The 21763-nt window shown below is 39.5% G+C and overlaps 1 protein-coding gene across 1 annotated transcript; it reads left to right on the top strand.

Moving 5' to 3' along the window:
• The first annotated feature begins 690 nt into the window (after positions 1 to 690).
• On the top strand, positions 691 to 18182 carry LOC133366233 (vomeronasal type-2 receptor 26-like). Its single transcript, XM_061589098.1, has 5 exons — positions 691 to 785; positions 3573 to 3864; positions 7951 to 8805; positions 11315 to 11441; positions 17278 to 18182. Exons 1-5 carry the CDS (start codon positions 724 to 726, stop codon positions 18180 to 18182), a joined length of 2241 nt encoding a protein of 746 aa, XP_061445082.1. The 5' UTR covers positions 691 to 723.
• Positions 18183 to 21763: the final 3581 nt, after the last annotated feature.

Here is a 21763-nt window from a genome sequence, read left to right as displayed (position 1 = left end):
TGGTATTTGTGAAATACTGTATGTTTTCTTTTGCAGTGTCAGAGAGAAGTTACAAACTGGGCAGGTGATTATCTCCCATGTAATTATCAAATTAATTGTAATTATTTCTTTTTCTGCTGTTCCCATCCCTGGTCACATGTAACACTGGAGACTAAGATTAAATGATGCTATGAATACTTCCTGAACCATTTAGAGCATGTGCTATAGACACACAGGGCTCTGGCAGTCTCATCATTCATTCTTAACACAGTACAATTCTCTTTGAACCTGAACTAAGTGAGTGACCATCTACTGACTGACATCCCTGAGTAAAGTCTACTCAGGAAACCTTTAATACCAACATTGGAAGACATGAATACTTGTTTAAAACGGCTATTCAGGTCAGGCTGTGCTACATGTAGACAATCAAATGACAACATGGAAAGGAATTATACTTCACACAGCACAGTTGTAGCTTTGAATCAGTTGACTGAGTGGCCATACCAGTCAGGCTTTCCTTCCCAAGGGCACTTGAATGACAATGTGGAGAGAGAAGATTGCCTCCGAGATGGTAGGATTTCCTGCAAGATGGTAGGATTTGTGGTGTTGCTGCTTGTGATGCAGGCTCAGGCTGTGTGCAAGGTTCCTATTGTTCAGTGTTCCATCAGAGACCCTCCTCCTATTCTCCACCAATATTATCAGCCAGGGGACCACATCATTGCGGGCATTTTGTCTCAGGTTTATATGTTCTCAGATACCATCAATTTTGAAAAACATCCATCAAAGGAGCTTTCTGATGACCATGTGTAAGTTGTTGGGTTTTTTTTAAAAAAGGAAACATATACACCTGTAATGAATCTGTGTGTTTGCCCTATGAGGATGAGGATGACTACCTTTTTCTTCGCAGTAGTTCTAGTGTCCTTTCTAAATGGCTATGCATCTAATGTGCCAATTCCCTTTTTGTGGGAAGTTGCATCCATAGTTTAAGAATTTCCTGGCTAGATAGTAAGCCTGCTTATGGAGTTCTGAAGACTTTTAGGGGCTTCTTTCATTAAAGTAGGACATCATTTTAAAAAAAAACTTGAAGAAGCTGTGAACATTTTTTTAAAGAATAATAATAATAATAAATGTTATTTGTTGGTCGCCTATCTGTCCAGGTTAGTGGACACCCTAGGCGACTTACAATAATAGAGAGCAGTACATAATACAAAATAAAATACAAGCAAACACAATCATAATCAATTTAAAACCAATTTCTATTTAAAACCTTATAAAATTAATCCTCCCCAATCCCATCGGCCCGCCTGAATAGCCAGGTTTTTAGGGCTTGGCGAAAACCCATCAGGGAGGGAGCATGTCGGAGACCAAAAGGAAGGGAATTCCAGAGGGTGGGGGCCACAATCGAAAATCTTCCGCTGCTCTGCTTAACAAATAAATCATCTAAAGCTCTGTGTTACTCTACAGCAAAGGTGGCTCTGATGTTAGTGGGGCAGTGGAATCTGTGTTGGGTTTTACTTTGAACCTTGGACAACTCTTTGAAAGTTTGGACTAAAACCTGGAGCAGATTCCACTGCCTCACTGACATTGGAGCCACTAGCTGCCACTACTCCACAAACAACATTTTAGAGATCCTTACTTCTTACAAAGCCTACAGACCAAGCAAAAGAGAGAGAAATACAAAAATGGAAAGGAATAGGGTGGGGAAAGAACATGAGTCTTTCTGGAGGGTGGCATAATCCAACTGGGGTAAGTATTAACATCATAGTTTAACTTGGGTGGAGGCTAAATCCAGGCCTGGCTTGCCATCTTTAACTTCTGGCTGAAGTTAATTTTCTTTTCAACTGGCTGACCCCCATTAACTCTACATGATGATTTCCAGGCACTATGGAAGCAAAACCTGTCCTGAGAACCTTAGCTGTATGGACCCCCTTGGTTTACCTCATTTCTTTCTAATATGTAACATCCAGAGTTATTCTGAGGGAATGCATTGTAGATGTTAAATACCTTCACAATCTAGGTTCCACCTCAAATTATACGTTAATTGATAGAACACTCCAGCCAAATAAACCAGAAAACTATCTATGTGTGTTCTCAATCCAAAAGCATTGCAGAGTCCTCACATTGGCATACCTAAATGTCCTTCCCTCAACAGTTTTGGAGGGCAGACACTAAATAATCCCTTATTACGATGTTTCCCTGTGATTCTGGAGAGGTTAAATCAGTAACCCATGTTCCTTTGTTCTTTTATACCATGATCTATGCTTTTTTTATTCAACCTCTTCTGTTAAAACTGACAGGGCAATCAGGTGCATTCTACATTATTTACTGCTTTTAGATCAGAATGCAGCTCCTTCTCTTTGTGTAGCTAAATTTTGTGCATTTCATTGACCATCACTCATGGCCGAGTAAGATTGTCTTCCAAGATAAGGACTTTAACAGAGACTGTGGAGGCCAATTCTAAATTTTGTGCAGCAGTGTATAAAACTTTAGCGATCTTACAATCTCCCCTTTTTGAGTTTGCTGTATGATTGTGACTTCTATAATATTGCTGTTTAAACAATTATATTTTATCTACGTTATGTTATTTCATTTCATATACTGTACATACATACAGACAGACAGATAGATAGATATGTTTTATGTGATTTCCATGATGCTCTCTATGCTGGTTATTAACCATAATAAAGATTGATTGGCTTGTGGCAAAGACCCCCAAATAATCCCAATTCATCTCATTATTCAGCCTCCACACTGAGTCTATTCACACCCCTAGTAAAGAGACCAAGTTGCAGAAGCTGGATGCCAGTGAAGTGCTAAAGGTATGTTACAAAAGGAGTCAGGCCTGAATGGAGGCCAGACTGATAGGAACTCTATATTCCCTAAGATGCCAATAAGGAATAGAGACGAGACCAGAGTACCGCAAATACTTGCCTTTATTGAACCTTTGCAAAGGGAGGGCCACTCTTAAGTGACTCTCCAGAATTGCTGACAGCCATCATATTTATAGGCTATAGATGCGTCACATACATATCATTAGAAATGCATAGCTAATCAGAAATACATCATTGTTTGATTTCTCAGTATCTGTCTATTCTGGTCCACTTCTCTGTTCTCCCTCCAAACTTCCTCTATCCTTGACCTTTGGTCTGGTAAGCTGGGAACAACATTTTTAATTGCGAATGAAGCTGATAAGCGGAAAAACTCCCGTACTTTTTCATAAGGGAGGCAAGCATATGTTTCATTTAACATTATTTGATTTTATTCCACTATAACATTTTTAATTTTAACTCATTACAACAGGTACACTCTGTGGCAATACAATTAGCTCTTAAATGTTTTCAAAATAGTCACAGAGATCCTTCACAATTAGTGATAACACAATTAATGGGGACAGAAAACCCATTGTCTGAATAGGTACAACAGTTATATTAACCCCATACATCACTGAGCAATGGTAAGTAAATTATCATCAGTTCCTGCTGCTGTGAAGAGCCTAACATTTCTTCACACTTCACTGACCTGTGGCCATAAAATCAATTTTAGTGCAATGAAATGAAGCAAATATCCTAATCAATAACTTGAGTTTGTTGCAGGGTAATGACTCAGTTCTACCAGCACATCCTGGCCTTAGCATTTGCTGTAAAGGAGGTGAATGAAAATCCCCAAATCTTGTCCAATGTCACCCTGGGCTTCCACATCTATAATAGCCATTTCAGTGAAACCTGGACCTATCTTGCTTCAATGGAACTTCTCTCCAGGCGAGGCAGATTCATCCCTAACTACAAGTGTGACTCTGAGGATACTCCGGTAGCAGTTATTGGGGGACCCAACTCAAATATTGCCCTCCAAATGGCAAACATTCTGTGTATCTACAAGATTCCACAAGTAAGATCAAAATCTAGGGAATGAATCCTCATTGTACATTTTGAATTTTGAAGGGACATTGTAGGGTTTACACTGCAGTATGCACTACAGTACATTAACTAAAAATACTACAGGTAGAGAACATAAGAACACAAGAAGAGCCCCACTGGATCAGGCCAATGTCCCATCTAGTGTAGCATCCTGTTCATATAGTGGCCAACCAGATGCACATTATGGGAAGCCCACAAAAAATAGCTGAGTGCAAGAGCACTTTCCCCTTCTGAAGTTTCCAGCAATTGGTATTCAGAAGCTTGCTGCCTCTAGCAGTGTAGGCAGAGCATAGCTATCATGGCTGCTAGCCATTAATAGCCATGTATGTCTAATCCTCTTTTAAATCTATCTGAGTATCCTGATCCTTCAAAAAATAGAAAAAAGAATGCCACACCACTGGCTGGCACTGACTCTGCCCATGGGGAGTACCATTTGTGGCTAAGTGGGGGAGGAGGCAAGGCATGCCAACATTGTTTATATGGAGAGGTATAAAAGCAAGGGCCTCCTGATCTGACCTGCAGCCTTGATCTGCGGGCCCTGAAGATGGGACCACTCACCCTGCCCCAGATCCGTCACCAAAGTTATTCAGGGGTGGGTTTAAGGGTGTGTTTTTTTAATTAAAAATATGGTCAGGAGGTGGGAAGAAAGAGACACTGCATCTCCTTTGCCACCCCGAGAGAAGACAGGTGCAGTGAGCACTACACAAGAAACGCTTTGCTCCTGGAGCCAGGTGCATTTTTGGAGTGATGCACATCTCCCAGATATTCCTCTGCCCACGCATGCTTGCTTTCACAGGACTGCTAGCAATCTCAGGTGATCCCATGAGAGCATGAGCAGGGAAGAGTTAAAGCCAGGCCTTAGGCCTAGTCACACCCGACACCGGCCTCTTTCTTGGCACACTGGCTTTGACAGGAAGACATAATTGGACTGTCAGAGAGCCACCTAAGAGGCCAGTTGTATGTTGTTGTGCACCCCCATGCCCCACCCCCTGATAACCCTGGATCATGCTGGGCTGCCATACCCAACCTATAGCAATCCAGGGCTATCTGAACCTGAGCTGGCGAAGGCCTAAAAGCCTCAGAAGAGGCCCAGTTCGGCTTGGGGCATGGCCGGATATGGAGCACAGCCCCAATAAAAGCCCACACCCAGCCCTGCTCTTCCTCTTCAGATTTCCAGCACCTATCTATCCTTGACTGCAATACAGGTTTTTGCCAATTACTTTAGATCTCATGGGCTTCTGCTGGGAGGAAGGGTGGGATATAAATGTAATAATAAATATAAATAAATTAGGAGTTCTTTGCCTGCCTGAAAATTGGCAATGGAAGCAAATTTGGTTTTTGGTCTATGCTGGGTTGTATCCAACTTAATTCCAGTCAGAGGAAGCCCACTGAAATTAATAAACCTAAGTTAGTCATGCTAATTAAATGCAAATGAGTCTATTCTGAGTCAGACTAAATGCAATCCTCTGTACTGAATGCATTCAGATATACAGTTAGGTGGTGAATTGGTCACATTTTCGCAGGAGGTTCAGGACAGTAAATTGGTTGGGATGAGATCAGGCCCTTAGAGATTGTTTCTTTATTTATTAAATGTACATACTGCCCTCCCCCCCCAAAAAAAGAGCCTAGGGTGGCAAACATAAAACAATTTAACAGCAACAAAAAGAAAAGCATTCTAAAAACAGTTAAAAACTTAGAATGTTAAAACTTAGAACTGTAAACACAGCTACAGTTTAAAAACATTCTTCCACCCAGTGATCTCCAGGTTGCCAGAAGCAGTCCCCTTTAGCCATCAGATGCCTGGGTAAACAGGAATTGTTTAAAGCTCTTCCTGAAAGTCAATAGTGATGAAGTCAGACAAACCTCACTGGGGAGGACATTCCACAAACAGGGACCCACTACTGAAAAGGCTCTGTCGTGGGTCAGCACCAACTGGGATAGGCATGCCCAGAGACCAGCTCATCAGGGTTGTGGGACCTATGGTCTGAAAACAGAGTGTCTTTGAAGCTGATCTGCATCACACAGTTAAAATTGTGGGCCCCCAGGAGGGAATGCATTAGGAAAGCTGCCCTTAATGGTATGGTTCTATTAAAGGGATACGACTTGGGAGGAGTCGGCTTGCCCAAGACATTTCAGGTTCAATCTGTTTCCCACACTCTTATGTCCCTCTGCAAATATTCTTGTAATTAAATGTGACCCTAGTTCAACTCATGCCTTGCCTCTTTCTTATCTACTCTAATCACAAATGAGAATTCAAAACATGTCTACATGCCTGGCACTACATCCATACATGGTAATTACATACATGGTGGTTAACTGGGTTAACTACTTGCCAAATCCCCCTCATTTTTCACTTGTGGAGAGAGAGGAGGGGGAATTAAATGGAGATGGCATCTACATTTATGAGACATTTCAAGACTTAATGCAGAAATGGGTTCCCTTGAAATGAGGTGTATGCTGTGTTTTTTCCCCCAATACTGAGCTCACACTTTGGACAGAGATTCCACCCCTTTTTGAAAAATTGCCCTATTCCAAATTGGACCTTGAGGTCCATGAAGCAGCAGAACACAAGAAAAGTAGGAAGAAGTATAGACTTAGAACCAATGTTTTCAAGCTGCGATTCATATATTACACGTGAAGCACGCATAGTTAATGTTCTCTGTCCTTGATCAAAAATTGCTAATAGACGTGGTGGTTGTGTGCTACCAGTATCATAGGTAGGGATGATTTTTTTCTGAAAGTCTAAATGCCGAGCTCATTCACATAGATACAGTATACAGTATTTTTTATAACTCCTGTCTTGCTCCTTGATCTTGATGAGATGTTGTTTACTGGTTCTGCTAAAAATACAAACAATTATTGCATACTACTCATAATAGGCCCAAGCCTGTGGAACTTCCTTTCACCTGAAATTAAACAGGCACCCTCCTTGCTGACCTTCAGCTGCATGACAAAAACTTTCTTATTCCAGCAGGCATTTTAAGGTAGTGTTCAGTTTTATGCTTAGTTTTATGATTAATTTGTATTGTCTTATTCTCTCCATGGATTATTTTAATGTACTCCACTTAGAAATGCAAATGATTAAGCAGTATTTAAATGCCTTAAATAAATACATAATGCATCATTATACATAAAATATTACATGCATTGTTGTTGTTATGTGCCTTCAAGTCGATTACAATTTATGGCGACCTTATGAATCAGCGACCTCCAATAGCATCTGTCATGAGCCACCCTGTTCAGATCTTGTAAATTATATGTGTATTATGCATATATTCACTCCAGGTTTCTCAAAGTAACCAGCACATAAATAGATGCACACGATGCATATAACTCTGTTAAAATACTTAGAAAATTTAGCTGCAGTAATATAATATCCCATGGGAGCTTGATTCTTCTATGCATATTATACATAAAACATGTAATTTTTGCATCTATTCTTGCATATAGTTATTCAGGCTTTTTAAAAAAAACTTGAGAAATAAAATGCCCAAAGAACCTGAGATGAGATCAGGCCATTAGGCACCTTTTAGCCATGCCTGGAATCCAGTGGCTCAGAGGGCACTAGCTTCATCAGGTTGGAATCACCAAATTACATGCATAAGCCAGTATAAATGGATACCTCTCAATCCCTAATCATAGGTTATAGGCCTCTGAATACCAGTTCCTGGAGATCACAAGTAAAGAGAATGTTGCTGCTCTGATCATCTGGTTGGTCATTATAAGACTAGGATGCTGGACTTTGATGAGCCTTCGGCCTGGTCCAGCAGGGCTTTTCACACATTGTTCTGACTGAAAGTCTGTATCAATATGTTTTCTAAGACTTGAGCCGGCCCTTTATAATGTCATTGCATTCACAGAAGTTAGGAAACCTGTGGATTTTCCTGATTTGTAAAATATACAATGAACTCATAGATTTAAAGTGAAGTATATGTTTGAGGACAGGCAGCATAATTTGGCAAAAGTGGCAATAAAAACAACAACACAAAAATAACACACACCCAGAGAAAAGTATTTCATTTTTTAAATATCTCTTCCCTCCTTTTTTATGTTTTAGCTCATATATGGATCTTCTCCAGTAATTAACAGTAAAGTTCAAGATGTGTTCTTTCATAAGATGTTCCCAAGTGGGACCCATCAATATCAGGGGATTCTCCAGTTGCTGTTGCATTTCAGGTGGACATGGATTGGAGTGATTTCTCAGGATGAGAACAATACAGAGAGGTTTATAGAAAATGTGCTTCCCATGTTTTCCAAGAATGGTATCTGTTTTGCCTTCATAGAAAGATTCCCCAAAGTACAATTTTCCAGTAACATCAATGACATGATAGGACAAGGCTTTGAAGCAATCAGTGTTATTATGGGAAGCACAGCCAATGTTGTGGTGGTACATGGAGAAATACAGGCCATGATAACCTTGAGAATGATCCCTGTGGTTGCAGAATTCGAAGATCTACCAATGAAGACTAGGACCAAAGTCTGGGTGATGACAGCCCAGATAGATTTCACATTACTTCCCTTTCAACAATGTTGGGGCGTACAGTTCCTCCATGGTGCTCTATCCTTCACAACCCATGCAAAAGAGGTGTTGGGATTCCTTAGGTTTCTTCAGATGAGGAGCCCTAATTCAGAAAAAGAAGATGGCTTCATTGAGGACTTCTGGAAACAGGCATTTAACTGTTCTTTTTCCAAACTTGTAATAGAAGAGATGGAGAGGAATATCTGCACAGGGGAGGAGAAGCTGGAAACTCTCCCTGGGTCTGTTTTTGAAATGAGCATGACTGGTCACAGCTACAGCATCTATAATGCTGTCTATGATGTGGCACATGCTTTATATACTATGCATTTATTCCAGTTCAAACACAGAACAGATAAAGAGCAACACAAAATTCTGAATCAACATCCATGGCAGGTAAAGTCCAAATTAGAATATTAGAGAAGAATGCATCATAATTGTACAGAAATGCTCTCCCTCTCTCCCAGTGCTAGAGTTTTATACTGTCTAGCACTTCACAGATGCAGACAAGGATCCTCCTCTTCTTGAGGGAATCCTACTTTGGATGTAGTCTGTAGGCTAATAGCATGCTTGAGTGAAGGGGGCCCTGGAAGCTGTAGTTCTTACAAGGGTCCATACAGTTTTCCTAAGAAGCACTACAGGTCACTTAGACATTTCTCGTCACTTAGCAGCCATGTGAAAAATTGTGGTTTTTTTATACTTCTCACTTTCCCAATTTTGTTTTCATGCATATTACATTACAATGGTTAGTGGGAAACTGACATTTCTTGAATGCCATTTGGTTTGTAGCAGGCAAATGAAATCACCACTACCATCATCAACAACACACTAAATCAGTGGTCCCTCCCCATAGACCACCTGAAAATGCTGAAGGTCTTGGCAGACCACATTTTGGCAGACCATTTTTTCTGCCTGTTGTAGCAATTGTAATGCACTCTGCTAGATGCTGTATGATGTTTATTTTGTTTTTCATATAGAAATACATTGTATAGAATTCAAATTTTAATACAATAAAATATAATGTAAGAAATAAAAAATAAAAGGAGCATTACAATACAATAAAAATTAATATGACTATTTAATGCACACACGCTGTGGACCACCTGCATGAAGCTTGGGGACAACAGGTAGTCCACAAACCATAGTTTGGGAACAGCTGCATTAGGTACTACACATTGTATGAAGATAATGATGTGGGACTTGAAAGAAAATGTTGTTGCTAGCATTTGTATTACATTCATTACCCACCCTTCATCAGTAGGGCCCAGGCTGCATCACAACAATATAAAATGCATTATTAAAAACAGTTTAAAACAAATTACAATTTTGTTTAAAACAAATGTTGCAGTCTCCTTGGCTGTTATAAAAAAAAGGGAAAAGTTAGTTGTGCAAAACTCAGTCTTTTCCCAAACTCACTACTATTTCACTCTTCTTTCTCAAATGAGTTCACTTAGAGGAAGTAATAATTACAATAGCCTTTTAGATGCTGTATTGCTACTACTACTGATTCTACGTATTCTGCTTCTACTACTGTATGATATTACAACTACTAAAATTTACCTACGGTAAACCATAGCATGGACCATAAAGCATAGCTCTCAGAAAATCACCCTGTTGAAATATTGAATCATACATCTCCATTTTAGCTCCATCACTTTCTGAGAAGCATCTCATTTAACAACAGTGCAGGGGAACCAGTTTACTTTAACAAAAATGGTGAAATAGAAGCTGGATTTGATATCATCAACTGGGTCACCTTCCCAAACCAGTCATTTCATAGGGTCAAACTTGGAAAGATGGATCCCATGGGTTGCCCAGATAATGTGTTCACTATCCAAGAGGATGCCATCACATGGCCCAGTAGGTTTAACCAGGTAAACTCCATGAATATTTTAGGGTGTATCCAATAACTTCTCAGGGTTCAAAAACTGGTTTAAATGTTCAAATATTGAACTAGCTCTGAAATTCTGGAATTTCATTTTAGACATAGTACTAGACTAGTTCCTACCATTATAGCAGATGAATCTAGTGTTTGTTTTTATGACTTGGTGGACAAGAACAAGGTGCCTCATCAGGTTCATGCAACCACTTGTACACTGGTTCCTTGCCCCTCATTGCTTATTAAATCTGGCAGGGAAGCAACATCCAGCTGAGACAGAGAAGTGGTTAATGCCTCTTTACATGAGGGTCCTGAGCTGCCTAAAAGAGGCAGAAATACGACCAGTCCTGAAGAAACTCTCCCTGGACCTGGAAGGTCTTAAAAGCATGAGGGCAGTGGCTAATGCAAACATACTGTGGTCAAACTGCATTGGCTGCCTATATGTTTCTGAGCCAAAGGAAAGTGCTGGTTTTAGCCTATCCACCCTTGCAGATTGGGACCCAATGCCTGTCAGAATACCTCTCCCAGTATGAACCTACTCATAGCCCATGATCAACATCTGAGGCCCACCTCTAAGTATGTCCTCTGAGAGAGTTTTGGAGGGTGATGACACTGGGAGGACCTTTTTGGTGGTGCACCCCCATCTATGGAATTATCTCCCTAATGATGCCTGCCTGGGACAGAAATTACTAGGTTTTTGATGCCAAGTAAAAGTGTCCTATATTCCCATATATGTATATAATTGCATGTTATGCGATGTTCTTGACCAGTTTATGGTGGATTGGTTATTACAATCAATTGGTTGTTTATTTCATTATTTTTTGGAGGAGGGATACAATGTTATGGTATTATATGGATATCTGATGTACTCTCAGAGGTCGCATTAAAAAAAAGACTCTCTAAAAATGATGCCATGATAGCACCAACCTATTTCTTGACCACCAAATTCTCTAATAAAGATAATAGAAAGCTGTCAAGCTTATTTTTGGGAATAGTAGCATGTTTTCCTTTTTCATTTATGAACAGGCCCAGCCTCGCTCCCTATGTAATGAAAGTTGTCATCCAGGTTACAGAAAGGCCAAGAAGGAAGGGGAGCCATTTTGCTGCTATGATTGCCTTCCATGTACAGAAGGGATGATTTCAGACATGAAAGGTAAGAACTGTCATCTTCATTGTTTTGTTCCCATCCCATGCTCATGATAAAGACAAAAAACACATCTGAACTGAAACAGGGAAACATATTAATTCATTATAAAGACTGATCTGCAACTTAACACGCATCCTCCCCACTAGTGCAGTTTCCATAACCCTATCATCTTGGGAGCAGGGTGATAGAGCCTGCAACTGAAGGAGTTGCATCTAAACCAAACATTTCCTCATCTTCCTTAGGACATAGGAGCATGGGAAGTTGCCTTACACCAAGTCAGACAAATAGTCTATCTAGCTCAGTATTGTCTATTGACCAGCAGAGACTCTACAGGCAGAAGTCTCTCCCAGTTCTGTCTTTAGAACCTATACACTGAACCTGGGACTTTCTGGAGCATAAATGGTCTCTTCTTGAGCTACAACATGCCTTTTTTCAAGCCATTTAAGCTGGTGACCATGCCTATATCTTGTGATAGCTATTTCATTGTTTAACAATGTGAGTGTGAAGTAGCTCTTTCTTTTGTCTGTCCAGAATCTCCACCAGTCAGATTCATTGGATGATCCCAGGTTCTAGAGTTTTGACAGAGGAATAAACAATTCTCTCTATCCGCTTCCACTAAAACATGCTTAATTTTGTACACATCTATAATATCCCTCCTTACTTGCCTCCCATATTAAATAGACTCAAATGTTGTAATTGTTTTTCATTGGACAATTACTCCAGCCCTCTGACAGTTTCCTAGGCCTTTTCTGCACCATATCCTACTCTACAATATCCTGTTGAGATACTGTGGAAGGGGAGTCAATGAGTCCAACATGACCCAGAGGTGTGCATTGTCCCAGGCTATATCAGTCCTGGAAGCTGTGTGATACTGGTGTAGGTAAGGCACCCTTTATTGTAACAGATGCCTTTGGGTACTTACAAGTTTAGTCTGAATCTTCTTTCTCCTCCACTTTAAGAAGATATAATCATGCCTTACCTCCAATGGCCAAGCCACATGAAGCCTATTCCTAACATTTGGAGTAGTCACACACCCTATCCAACTCATATTCCATTTATGTGTATTTGATGTGTTCCTCTGAATCATTTCATTAACTACAAAGTGGAACTCTGAATTAAATTGTAGAAAACACCTAGTTATGGGGATAGCCTTTCCTTGTTCACAGTAGCACTATGAATTGGGTTGTGTCTAGATTATCCCTGAGCACGAAAGCTTGACAATATGATTTTTTGAGCAGGGAACAGTTGTCCCTTTCTGATATTGATTTGCAGCTGTCACTCAGGGCATATTAATTCACTAATTGGCAAAAAAAACCTTGTGGTTTCAGAATGTACTTATAGCAACAGATATTTCTATCAAACTTTACGAGGCAGGGAAATTTGGCAACTATAGTGAATGCACCGGGGAGCAGGAGACCTGACCTCGTCTCTGAGATATTCTACTGCCCTACAAATTTGTCAAAACAGAAACACAATTTGGGTTGTCTTTCAAAGTCCAATCCACTTGCCGTGTAGCTTGGAAGAATTTGGTAACATGTGCCTCTAAGCATATGGTGAGTGGTTGCAACACCTGCCATCTCCAAAGATGAAGAATTGCATATTTGTATGTTTGCTGGTATTCTTCTTACTTTGCTCCTTTCCTGTGTTACTACTGTTTCTACAGAGAATCTAACCTAGAAAATTATATTTCTCGCATTATTCATCCTAGAAATCTGTGTCAGATTTAGTTTTATTAATTTCAACAGCTTTTTATTGGTCAATGTCATATGATGGTGAAGACAGCCTTTTGTGTTTCAAACTGGAGGTTATGTTCTATTTCTATTTTGGGTGCATTAACAGTTGAATCTGAAACTGCAGATTGATGTAAAATCAGACTGATTATAGTATGTTGTTATTTAAGCAATGACTCTTGCTGTTGGAAAAAAACAAATGTGGCCTGCCCAAAGATGCATGTGTTGAGGCTGCTGTGTTTAGACCACTTCATTTAAGGAAAGGTGGGCATAGTCAATTAAAAACTTAGAGCACACCTGGAAATTTGCTAGAATATATATTTACATCCAACTGTTTTATCTTGTGCAAACTGAGACACTCCAGATGTCCACTGGAGACTATTCTGCAGAATAGTGAGTACTATTATTCCACAATTATTTTTAGAGTTTTTAGTGTGTATTTTGCAGTGTTGCTGTGCTTCACATATTCAAGAAACAGAAGGAAAAGAAAATAATTTACTATAGGAAACTTCAGTAAAATTGCAAAGTAAATCAAACATATTTAAAGTGACTATCTGAACTATATCAGCTGTATCTTAATACTGTTGCTTCCTCCCTGCTAAAACCAGATCAGCATAGCACATATCTTGTTTCTGTTATTTGGGCAGATTGCAGGTGTTGCCACTGTTAAGTCCTCCTGCTGCCCTTTACAGCAAAAGACACAAGAGGCAGAGTAGTTTTCTGCTGCCAGCTTTTTCTTTACTGAACATTCTAGAACGAGAAGAAAGAACAGGAAGAAAAACCCACAGGGAGCATGCCTGAATGTGTCTTCCAGGCAGCCATAAATAATCACTGGCAGAACAACAGATTAAAGACATACTTAAACAATCATAGTCATAATAACACTAACCCAATGCACTACTCACCATATGCTCAGAGGCACATGTTAACAAATTATTCCAAGCTACACAGGAAGTGGATTGGACTGTGAAAGACCAACCCAAATTGTCTTTGCATTTTGACAAATTTGTAGGGCAATCCAATATCTCAGAGAGGAGGTCAGGTCTCCTGCTCCCCTGGTGCATTCACTGTAGCTGTCCAATTTCCCTTCTTTTTAAAGTTTGATAGAAATATCTGTGGGCTATAAGTACATTCTCAAACTGCAAGGTTTTTTGCCTATTAGTTATTTTCTCCGCTTTTTAATCTGGGAGGTAAGAAATAGGATCCTGTGCAAGTTTGCTGAGAATGGATTCATCATTTTCATGCTTATTGAGTTCAGTGGGATTTACTTCCCTCCAATCATGCTTATGATATGTGAAACTGATTACAGGGGATGGCAAGGGTAGGGGAAGAAGGGTGGAGGAGAGAAAGGAAGAGGGTAGGAGGGGGTTGGGAGCAGGCAGGAGGGAGAGGGGAGAAGGGCAGGTCTGATCATTTGCATGGTTATTGAGTTCAATAGGATTTACTCCCATGCATTCATGGTTAGGATAGGTAAAACTGACCATAGGGGGAGGAGAGGGAGGGGAGAGGAGAAGGAGGAAGCAAGGGGAGAGGGGAGCGGAAGGTGGGGGAGGGGGAAAGAGGAGGTTGGAAGGGGAGGGAGACAGAGGCAAATGAAGGAGAAGGGAAGGGGCAAGAGGGAGGGGATAGGAGAGAGAAGGAGAGAGTGGGTTTGAGTTCAATGGGATTTACATCTGTGCTATCATGCTTAGGACAGGTGAAACTGACTTGAGGAGGGGCAGGGAAGGGAGGAGGAGGGCAGGAAGAGTAGGGGAGGGGCGGAGATTAGGTGGGTGGGCACTGGGCAGAAGGGAAGCCCCTTTACTTTCCAAAAGGAAAATACTGTGAACAGTATCATTGCTTTTCAGGGTTCCCCCATCTTTTTATTCAAAAGTAGGCACATGTAGAATAATTTCCACCCAAATTAAAACCAAAGCTGTTCCTTGCCTCAGCTACACCAGTCCTTTATTTCACTTTAGACAGTCATGGCTTCCCTCAAAGAATTCTAGGAAACTACATTTCCCAGCATTCTTTGGGGGAAGCCATGAGTGCCTAAAGTGAAATAAATGTCTGGTATGGCTGTGGTCCCCTGATTAGCCAAGCCAAGCAGTGATGTGTCTGGCTTTTAGAACATTGACAGTTGGTTCTTACTGAGCATACCTAGCCTTATCATTAAGTTTAATGTAAAATTTCTTAAATTAATTAAAATCAGCCAGGCATTTTTTTAACTTTTAAACTGCAGAAGATGAAAGTCAGAGTAAGGGGCAAGGTCAGTAACAGGGTTTTAGATACTCATGTACCTGTAATTGGATGATGTTTAATTAATTTCAACAAATTATGAGAACTGACAGAAAAAAGTCCAAAAGGGCTCTTGGTTTCCCCCCTCTCTTTACACTTAGAACTCTCAGTTCTCTCTGACTGTTTTGTGTATTGCCATGAACATTTAGAGGGTTGTTGAGCAAGCTTTTCTGAGTTCAGGACTATACATTTTGTAAGGTTTTGTTTTGAAATTAGCTTATGGGAAGCATCAGAATTACATGGGGGTATTTTCTTTTTTTTTTAATTAATTTTTATTCAAATTTTCAAAACCAAAACAATACAAAAAAACACAAATCAATAACTAATACAATAAAAAAAGAAAAGAAGAGAAAAAAATATATAAAAATATTGACTTCCGATTTGTCATAGTTCAGCTATAAATCTATAATATATAACAAACCTATCTCTTAATAGATTATAAAATCACCTTCCTCCAGCGGTTATCTTAATTGGTTTCAAATCTCATTAACATCATATCATTTTAATCTTCTACAAAAAGTCAAAGAGAAGTTTCCAATCCTTGAGATATATATCAATCAATTTCCCCCCCTAAATAAACATGTCAATTAATCCAACTCATCAAGTCTACTAAGTCCAGTAATTTCAAATCGCTCTTCTGTCTTTATCCGTATTAGGTCCATCTTCCATCTCCACGCATCCAAATATCTTGCTGTCATAGTCATATAATAAGTCTGATAGGAATTTCCTCCATCACAGATATTTTCTTGCCATGAATTCCGAACATATCACGGAAGTATTGCTGCAAAGCCGCATCTCTGTTCCTCTTTTCCACATGATACACTAGTACATCTCTTGAAGATTGACACAAAACAGGGATTAATTCTGTTAACTTTCTCCATTTCAAATTCCATCAAATCCTTCCAGTCCAGGAATTTTTTTGAACCGATAATATCTTTATCTCCAATCTCTTCAATTCCTTCAGGGACAGCGCTGAATTCCAAACTATAATATTTGTCTCCAGGATCCATCAGAGCCAGGAAATCCAAATCTTTTTTCATGTCCATAATTAAGCCAATCTCCATAGTTTGAACCTTGCCTTTAATTTTTGTTTCATCCTTTTTTTGTTTTCCAGATCTATCTTTATTCTCCTTTCTCATAGAATCCTGAGTTTCTTTCAGCTCCTGTCTCATTTCGTGAAATTCAATTCTCCACGCTTGTCTATTATTTCTCAGTTCGTGTTTTATTGAGTTAATCCCATTCATTATTTTCTGAAACATGTCTAGAGATAAAGTCCCTTCTTGTACATCCATGATCTTCTTAATTGACATTCTTAAAGCCAAAGGAACAAAACTCCTTCAATTTTCAATGTCCCAAACAAAGAGCAGCTTATTTCTTTAACCAGTTACAAAGGAGTTAATCTTTCCAACAAACTAACGTCACACGCTAGACAGCCCTTATCTCTTATCTGCCCTGAAGTGTAAGAACGGCTTTAATTCACAGCGTCGAAATAGCTAGTAGCAGACAGAATGAGCAGATTCATCAAAAAAAAAGTAGATCAGGAAAAATAATCCCAGCCATACATCAAAAAGATTTCTTATCTCTCCCAATCAGAAATCTCTCGTCCGTTGTAATCTTTAGAATGCTATTTTCCATGTCAGCTTTTTGCAATAAAAAAAAAAGATAAGCTATTTATATTTTCTTCCACATGGGGGTATTTTCAATTTAGCATTGTGGGATGCAAAAAATCCATGCTGGCTATAGCATATAGCCACTTGTGTGGCTTTATAATATATATTTACACAAATGCACTATTCTACTTTTTATGTACAGAAAATAAAGTCTTCCTTTTTCAGATATGGATGACTGTTTTCAATGCCCAGAAGATCAGTATCCAAACCACAACAAGGATTTGTGCATTCCAAAAAGAATAAACTTCCTCTCTTATGAAGAACCTTTGGGATTCAGCTTGGCCATATGTGCTATGTTCTTTTCTATTGTCACAGTTTTGGTACTTGGGATCTTCATTAAGCACAAGGACACTCCCATCATCAAAGCCAACAACCGAAACCTCACCTACGCTCTACTAATAGCCCTGCTGCTCTGTTTCCTTTGCACTTTGTTATTCATTGGTCAACCAAAGATGGTGACATGCCTCTTTCGACAAACTGCTTTTGGCATCATCTTCTCAATGGCAGTTTCTTGTGTTTTGGCGAAAACAACTATTGTGGTTCTTGCTTTTATTGCCACCAAGCCGGGATCCAGGGTGAGAAAATGGGTGGGAAAAAGAATGGACATTTTTATTGTTCTTTCCTGTGCTCTTATTCAAGCTGCTATTTGTACAGAGTGGCTAGCAACCTCTCCCCCATTCCCAGATTTTGACATCCACTCATTGACTGAAGAAATCATATTAGAATGTAATGAAGGGTCTACTATCATGTTCTACTGTGTCTTGGGGTTTATGGGTTTTCTGGCTATTGTGAGTTTCAGTGTGGCTTTCCTAGCCAGGAAGTTACCTGACAGTTTTAATGAAGCCAAATTCATTACTTTCAGCATGTTGGTCTTTTGTACTCTTTGGCTGTCTTTTGTTCCAAGCTACTTGAGCACCAAGGGGAAATACATGGTAGCTGTGGAGATCTTCTCCATTTTGACCTCCAGTTTTGGTTTACTGGGCTGCATCTTTTCCCCCAAATGTTACATTATTATGTTGAGGCCTGAGTTGAACAATAGAGGGCAGCTTGTCAGAAGAAATGTTAAATAATCAAACATATGCAATTATGGGCCAGCTTAATTTGGAAGGAAGCCCTGTTGATTGCAAAAGGACATGCTTCTCATGACCTAATCATTATGCCTTTTTGATGCAACTACAGATTCATTTGTACACTCAGGCCTTCACTGGTATTCATGTCTGAACTGGTTTTGTTTTAATTGCATTATTGTATTTGATCTGGTAATCAGGCCTGTACTTTTCCAGCCTGTTCATTATTGCTGTTTTTTTAAAAATTGGCTTGGCAATGAAGAGTAGGAAATAAAACAATCTTGTCTAGTTTTATATGATTCTAGTCCCATATTTTCTGCTGTTGTAATGATTTCATTATTGAAATGGAAATGTAGTGGTTTTTTTCTAGTTACATAATAATTATATATTATATTTATCTTCACTGAGAGGCAGTATTCCCCTGAGCATTCTAGACCCATGCTCAAACAGAATGGCAGCTGAGTTGCTAAGTACAAGTAAGCCACCTATTGAAGTAGCAGCTTATCTTTTTGGTAAGCTTAAAACAAATGAAAGCATAGCCCTTGGCCAACTTCTTAAAACAGGAAGTAGTTCTCCCCTCACCTGAAACTGTTGCAACTTGTGCACCCTCAAAGAACTAATAGAAGCATAAGAACATAGGATGCTGCCTTATACTGAGTCAGACCATTGGTCCATCTAGCTCTGTATGGTCTACACTGACTGGCAGCAACCTTCCAGATTTTCAGACAGGGTATCTCTTCCAGCCCTACCTAGAGATTCTGTGGACCTTCAACATGCAAATCAGATGCTCTAGCACTGAGCTATGTCATGTAATTCTTCAGCAAGCTATTTTAGTCCTTCCCACAAGCATGGGAAAAAAGCTAGACCAAATGTTTTAGCCTAGAATATAAAATGTAACCTGCACTTTGGTTCTGATTCCTTGATCAATATTTGATCACAACAAGCATTGAAATTACTATACAGCCCACAAGAATGGTATCTGTATCTGGTCTGGAAGCTGCAACTAGTGCAGAATGCAGCAGCCAGACTTCTTACAGAAGCAAATTACTGACATGTTACCCCACTGCTGGAAGAGCTGCACTGGTTGCCAATTTGCTACCAGGCCAGGTTCAAGGTACTTGTGTTAATTCACAAAGCCCTAAACAACTTGGCTCCAAAGTACCTTAAGGACTGCCTGACACTCTGTATTCCATATTGATCACTGAGATCTTCTGATGGGGCACTTTTGGTGGTTCCCCACGCCTCTAAGGTTTGTTTGGCTTCCAGAGACCAAGCCTTTGGTGTGGCAGGGCCTGTCCTGTGGAACTCCCTACCAACAGAGGTTCAGCAGAGATACCTGTTCCAGGTATCTCTTGAAAACTGAACTTTTTAGACAGACCTTTTCACATTTTTCTTCTTCCAACCAAAGCAGTATTTGTTGATGTTTTTATTATTTTTGTAATGATGTTTTTGTATATTGTAAGCCACCTTGGTGTACTTTTATGAAAGTGCAGTTTATAAATACTTAAATAAATAAATAGTAGTTATCACAAGATGTGTTGATGAACACCAACACAGACAGCATTAAAAAAGGATTAGACAAATTCACTGAAGACAAGGCTATCTATGGATACTGGTAATTGCAAATTGCCTTGATATATTTTTATAGTAAGACATAAATAAATCAATAAATCTTTGCAATAAATGCAATAAATATTTTTCTTCTAAATACCATGACATCTGGTTAACCAAGATAGGAAACAGGATGTTGGACAAGAGGGGCTCACATTGCTTACCAATGATCTTATCCAACACCCTGCTTCCTGCCTTGGCTAATCAGATGTCGTATTCAGTAGCAGAAGAATGTGGACAGCTCCCATCAGACCCAGCCAACATCTGGAGGACACCATATTGACTGTCTCTGGAATACATAGACTTTTGATCTGAGGTATCAAAGGTGGGAAATTTGATGATGTCTGATCCAGCGGGTCTTCCTTCTAGGTGGAGAGACTGATGATGTTGCCAGAACATCCTTAACACATCATTTTGCTTGAAGCCAGTGTAATATCTCTTGAACAACTACATCTCCCAGCTCCTATGATAGGGTTATCACTGAGGGATGGAAGGGAGGCTGGCAGTCAGATATCTAGTTAATTTGCAGATTGCCTATTGTAATTTAAGAAAAAACAAACTGGTGCCCCTATTTCAATATCATTGTGTCTCTTGTGTCTTCATTCTGTTCATGGGATGGGAACAAACATTGTACACCACATTTCTTACACTTCTGATTTGAAATTTTCCCTTCTGAACATGGTAGACAATCATAGCAACAAAATGGCTCCCTTCTTGGCCCTCCTATAACCCGGATGACAATTATCATTACACAGTGAATGGGGCAGTGCTGGTTCATAAATGAAAGGGGGAAAATATGCCCACATTCAGAAAAAAAATGTTTATGAGCTCGTACCTCATGGGCCTAAAATGAGTCTACATTTAAGACATGGTTCATGCTGTTTATGGCATCATGGCATCATTTTCAAGAACATTTTTATGAAAACATTACTGGTTTGCATAAAAAGCATAATTAAAATACATAAAATAATTCCATTAAATCAATACAGTGATTAAAACAGGAGATTTGGGTCGAGAAAGAGAGAATGTCTGTGTAAATGGGTGCATCTTCAAAAGCTGGTATAATGCCTATACAGGTAGGGCCTTTTGAGTGCATAGATATGTCAGGAATTGAACCTGGGACTGCCAAGCATAAGCTCTACCCATTGTTTTGATCAATTTAGCAAATAGCAGCATCCAGAGGTAATTTAGATCATGAAAAGGCTCCACAGATCATCTGTTGTCTAGAGTAGTTCCATTGCAATATTTGCACTATGAACCAGTTTTTGAACCCTGGGAAATGATTGGACACATCCTAAAATAATCATGGATCCTACCTGGTTAAACCTGTTGAGCCACATGATGGCATCCACTTGAATGGTGAGCACATTCCTTGGAGGGCCCATTGAGTCATTTCCTACTTTGACTCTCTGAAAGGACTGATTTTGAAATAATATCAAACCAAACTACTATTTCACCATTTTGATCAAAGGAAACCTTTCCCCTGGCACTGTTGTTGAATTAGACACGCCTCAGAAAGCAGTGAAGCTAGATTGGAGAGGGGGATCATGGAGATATACAAAATGCATCAATATCATAACAGGGTGATTATCTGGTTCATGATCCATTTAAAAATTGCATGCAGATTAATATTAGCAACTGTAACAGTATCAAATGAAGAAGAATAAGTAGAAGTAATGACCCTTCAATTCATCAATTTTCTTATGCAAATTAGGGAGGGTAGAAACCTCCAGCCTTGGAAGAGACAACAAAAGAGCTATTTATAAAGTGATGATGAATTCTCCTGTATTATTTCAGTCAGGATATTACCTCCCATGACTGTTGATACAGAAACTCCAGTTTCTCTCTATCTGGTATTGCTCTGTGTTTTAATTTAAATGAATACATAGTACGCAAAGCATGTACCACAGCATGCACAGCATTGTAGACACTGTAGCTGTGGCCAGACATGGTCATTTCAAAAACAGATCCAG

Source organism: Rhineura floridana, chromosome 11 (assembly GCF_030035675.1).
Source record: "Rhineura floridana isolate rRhiFlo1 chromosome 11, rRhiFlo1.hap2, whole genome shotgun sequence".
NCBI lineage: Eukaryota > Metazoa > Chordata > Lepidosauria > Squamata > Rhineuridae > Rhineura > Rhineura floridana.
The sequence above is the reverse complement of the archived record's forward strand: the minus strand, read 5'-3'. Positions and strand labels throughout refer to the sequence as shown.